General features: G+C 37.6%; 1 protein-coding gene across 1 annotated transcript in view; it reads left to right on the top strand.

Moving 5' to 3' along the window:
* Positions 1-5,247, top strand: part of LOC106875789 (cytoskeleton-associated protein 5) — a 95,040-nt gene that overhangs the window by 32,024 nt on the left and 57,769 nt on the right. Inside the window, exon 3 of the mRNA XM_052968021.1 lies at positions 4,555-4,748. Within this exon, the coding sequence (XP_052823981.1) occupies positions 4,555-4,748 (194 nt within the window). The remainder of the gene's footprint in view (positions 1-4,554; positions 4,749-5,247) is intronic.

Below are 5,247 nucleotides of genomic sequence, written 5' to 3'. Positions count from 1 at the left end.
CATGCATACATGCATGCATGCATGCATACATACATACATACATACATACATACATACATACATACATACATACATCTGTCTTCCATGCTGGTATGGATTAAACAGTTTGACAGAAGCTGGCAAGCTTAAGGACTCAAGTTCCACTGTCTGGTCCCTTACAGATTTGCAGCATTTTCATTGGAGAAAAGAAATGTTGAACTTTATACAATCTATGTTTTGTGAAGTGTGTGTTTTGCTATGCTGAAAGATAAGAAGTCATTTTCAGGAATTTTTGATGTGTTTTGTAGAAAGATGTTTGGATTTGTAATCAACAGTGTAGTGTATGGGCTGTCTGGACTACCAGGCATTGTTAGTTTTCTGTTTTTTAAGTTGATGTCAGACTAGAGTCAAAATCTATCTAACAGCCAGACAAAATAGTAGATGAATTTGTAAAAATGGTTGGAAGTGCTGGTTTGATGAAATTATTAGAGAAACCATGGTTTGATGGGAATGGAGATTAGGAAGTATGTTGCCAACATTTACATAAGATTGATTAATAATGAAGACACTGTCAGTTCAAATATCACTGGACAAGTCTTTTGCTGAATATTATTAGTATACTGTGTTAGTGTATGCTGAATCTAAATATACAACATTTTGCCTTTTAAGCTTAGTTTTTCTTGTGACACTTCATTTTCCCCCTCATTTAGCATAATCACCAGATTAAAAAATATATTAATATAAACTACCCACCTATCTACCTTTGTTCACTACATCTATACTTCAACTCTACCCAATTTTTGCAGTTGTCACCTACTCTTTCCTACCTTCAACACTCGGTCTTCATTATATTCATCCCTTCACCTATTTCTCATCTCTCATTCTCACATACACTTTTACAATCTCTACCCACCCACACTCTTGTTCTTCTGTCCCTATTCTTAGTTAGCTCCTGTCTTGAGTGTCCATCCTGACCCATCATCAGTGCGATTATTTCTTCCCAGCTCCACCCTGGCCACTCCCACCCTCTTTTCTGTAATGTGAATAGCCATGTAGCTTCTCTACAGCAAGAAACCTGTTCTGGTCCCTTCTATCATACTATAACACCCCCACCCATCTCCATGCATAAACCACATTCCTCTCTATTGTAGTTCCACTCAATTAAAAGGGGAACTTAGTCTTTAAGCTGCATTGCAACTCACTAGTGTTAGAGTCACGAAATAAAAAGCACCCAGTACACGCTGTTAAGTGGTTAGCAACTGTAGAAACCCTGTCAAGGCAGACATTGGAACATGATGCAGTTCTTGGACGCATCAGATCCTGTCAGACTGTCCAACCCATGCTGGCATGAAACATGGATGTTTAATGATGATATTGAGGATGATGATTAGTTTGTATAACAAAATGATTTTAATATTAATATATATATTCAAGGTGGTGAGCTGGCAGGATAGTTACCGTGTCAAACAAAATGCTTAGTGGCATTTCTTCTGACTTTATGTTCTTAGTTCAAACGCTGCTGAGGTCGACTTTTGTCTTTCATCCTTTTGGGGTTGATAAAATAAGTACCAGTTGAGCACAGGGATCAATGTTATCGACTTAACCCCCTCCCCCAAAATGCTGGGTTTGTGTCAGAATTTGAAACCAGTATTAATATATATTGTTTATATAAATAAAAAGTTAGAAACTTTGAGATATATGAAATATACTGTTTTTAATGGAACTCAGTTTTCCATCCAGTTTAGAAGCTTTGACCTTGCAATTGAGAATTGTATATTGTTTACATCTTAAGAGTTTAGAAACTTAGAGATATGAATTAAATCATTTTTAATGGTGAAACTTGAAGTAGATAAATCTGTAAGTAATAGTGTGTAGTATATTAGATTTAAAAAAAAAAACCCTTGGATGGAAAAAGTTGAAAGCTCTCCAATATACATTTACATTTGATGGATATTTGTCCTCAGTACCACCTCATGGAATATGTTAATAGCATTGGCTATTTGATTTATAGTCAGTCGCCTGTCATCCATCACCCAGTGGTGAACATAATCAATGTTTTCCTCAGTGGTGGCAATTGCAGGACATCCAAACCTTGGGTCATTTTCAAGACTCTCCTTTCCCCTCCTGAATTCCCTAGCCCACTTTTTCATTGTTGATAAAACTGGAGCATCATCCCCTAATGTGGCAACCATGTTTCTGCAGGTACTTGATAGTGTTATGATGCCAGATTTTGTCCATTTTCAAGAAAAGTTGCTACAAGTTACTTTTGCAGTGTTTTTTGGACAGTCAGATGTCAGTTTACCTGGAAAGAAACAATGCAGCTATTAATATTATTATATCACATTACAATATAGATCTTATTCTTTCACTTTTGGCACGTAATATTGAACTAGTGCCAATGTTATATTGTTTTAATCCAAATGAAAAAAAAATTACATGTTGACACTCACGGGGGCTGATACTATTTACCTTGTAAAATCTGATTTGATTTGGTCAAGTCATTTGAGAATGCATAGAAAACAGACAGACAGAGAGACAAAGTGTTTTATCTATCTAGATAGATAATCCCTTCTGTTATAGGCACAAAGGCTGAAATTTTATAAGGTAAAGGTACCTTCTTGAGTTATGCTGAATCATAAAAGCTAATTTCTCTGTTTCTGTGGTATAGAAAAATTCCCCCACCTGGATGGGAGTCTGGTCTGTCACAGGATTACTCATTTTTGTCAGCTGAGTGAACTGGAGCAATGTGAAATAAAGTATTTTGCTCAAGAACACAGCATGTTGCCTAGTCCAGGAATCAAAACTACTAAGCCATGTACCTCCACTGAAATTTTGTGGGAGGGGACTAGTCAATTATATCAACTTAATTGCTCAACTGGTACTTATTTTATCTACCCAGAAAGGATGAATGGCAAAATTGACTGGCAGAATTTGAACTCAGATGGACAAAATACTGCTGAGCATTGTCTGGGGCACTAACAATTTTGTCAGCTAGTTCTGTGTCCGTGCCATGTAAAAAACACCCAACACACTGTGTAAAGTGGTTGGCATTAGGAAGGGCAACCAGCTGTAGAAATCATGGCAAAACAAACTGGAATTTGGTGCAGCTCTCCATTTTGCCAGCTCTGGCCAAACTGTCCAACCCATGCCAGCATGAGAAATGGCCATTAAGGATGATGATGATATATAATGATTTCCTTTATTTGCCATAAAGGCAATAGAACATGGGGTTTTACATACATACACACACACACACACACACACACACACACACAGACACATGTACAGTGGAGTGCTGAAAAGTTCGTGGTTTGGTTAAAAGAAAATACAAGAGGATCAGTTAATTATGATTTTGTTCAACATATTCCCCTCTCAGATTCATACAGTTATTGCAGTGGTCCTTCAGTTTTTATAAGTCCCATAAAAGAACTTGGAAGGTTGGGCCTTCAACCAGGCCTTACATGATACCTTTAAAGCCAGGAACTTTTCTGCACCCCCTCATGCATATACATACATACATAAGTAAACTATAAAAATAAAAATACATAATATACATTGGTAAAAGAAAAAAAAAGAAGAATTCTGTGGTCTTCTTGATATAGAATGACCAAAGAACAATTGAAAAACCCCACCATCCAAGATCTCTCTGAACACTGAGGGCAAGTTCCCTCTCCACTACCTGTTTCCTGACTTACAGATCTACACTTAGAGCTGTACCATTCACTCTTGCCATTATTGCTACTTTTATCTACATTCAATAAATTCACTTGAAGACAACACCTCCCTCTTTACCCTCACTTTTCTTTTCAAGTGAAATTGAATAATAATAATACTGCCCGGATGCAGTACCAGGCAGTGGCTCTCATGACTTCTGATCTTAATTGATTGGAAGTGTTGTCATGTACATTGTTTTGTCTTGGTATAGAACATGGGCTACAGCAAATATTCTGCTTTGTTTGACCTTAACCAGTTGAGCATGTCTCTTGGTGGCTGATAATATGTGCATCTCTGATTATGAGCAGAAGTAGTGGGTGAGCATCATAGCCATGTGTTGAGAGGAATTCTTTGGGGTTTGAATAATTCACCTTTGGAAACATGGGTGTTTTGCTCAACATCCTTAAACAAACCTTATTCAGGGACCTTTTGAGTAGGATGGGCTACTCGACCTGAAGAAAATTCTAACTGGGCCCCACCTGCGAGGTCATGCGCTGTTTATCTTGATATGAGATCATCATGTTACGCACATATGGTTGTGATGCATGTGCCTGGTGTACCCTTACCTGACGGGTAGACATGATGGGTATAATGGGCTTCGTCTATTTTACCCCAGTGTCACTTTGATGGCATGCAGTGCTCTCTCACTCAATAATAATAATAATAATAATAATACCACCACCACTTATATACAATATTACGACTGTAAATGTTCAGAATATCAGCTGTCATGCGCGATGTGTCGGTTCTTATTAAAAATGTTTCATCAGTTTGTTATTTTTTGTTAAATATAAAATACTGCTAAACTTAATTTTCTCTAATTCACTCTGTAACATTAAAACATTTTGTTTTCCCATCAAGGTTTGGAAAGCTAGACTCAGTGGGTATGAAGAAGCAACCAAATTATTCAGTAGTTTGACTGATGATAAAAACCCAGAATTTTCTAAATATCAAGGCCTCATAAAAAAATTTGTAGTAGACAGCAATGTTGTGGCCCAAGAAAAAGGCTTGGAAGCGGTGCTGGCATATGTGGAAAACGCACAAGTGGCTACAAGGTTTGTATTTTTCATTTTATTTTATTCTTAAATTTTAAAATTGTAACCATTTTGGATAGTAATATAACTATAGTTAGCTTTATATGCCTTGAAATATATCATTGAAAATGTTTCTAACCCCCCCCCCCAAAAAAAAAAAAACCCCTATAATTTCCATTGCATTTCTTTTGGGTAGGCGCAGGAGTGGCTGTGTGGTAAGTAGCTTGCTTACGAACCACATGGTTCCGGGTTCAGTCTCACTGCGTGGCACCTTGGGCAAGTGTCTTCTACTATAGTCTCAGGCCAACCAAAGCCTTGTGAGTGGATTTGGTAGACGGAAACTGAAAGAAGCCCGTCGTATATATGTGTGTGTATATGTTTGTGTGTCTGTGTTTGTCTCCCCCCCCAACATCGCTTGATAACCGATGCTGGTGTGTTTACGTCCCCGTAACTTAGCGGTTCGGCAAAAAACACCGATAGAATAAGTACTAGGCTTACAAAGAATAAGTCCTGGGGTCGA

The sequence above is a fragment of the Octopus bimaculoides genome, chromosome 5 (genome assembly GCF_001194135.2).
Source record: "Octopus bimaculoides isolate UCB-OBI-ISO-001 chromosome 5, ASM119413v2, whole genome shotgun sequence".
In the NCBI taxonomy this organism is placed as follows: Eukaryota; Metazoa; Mollusca; class Cephalopoda; order Octopoda; family Octopodidae; genus Octopus; species Octopus bimaculoides.
The sequence above is the reverse complement of the archived record's forward strand: the minus strand, read 5'-3'. Positions and strand labels throughout refer to the sequence as shown.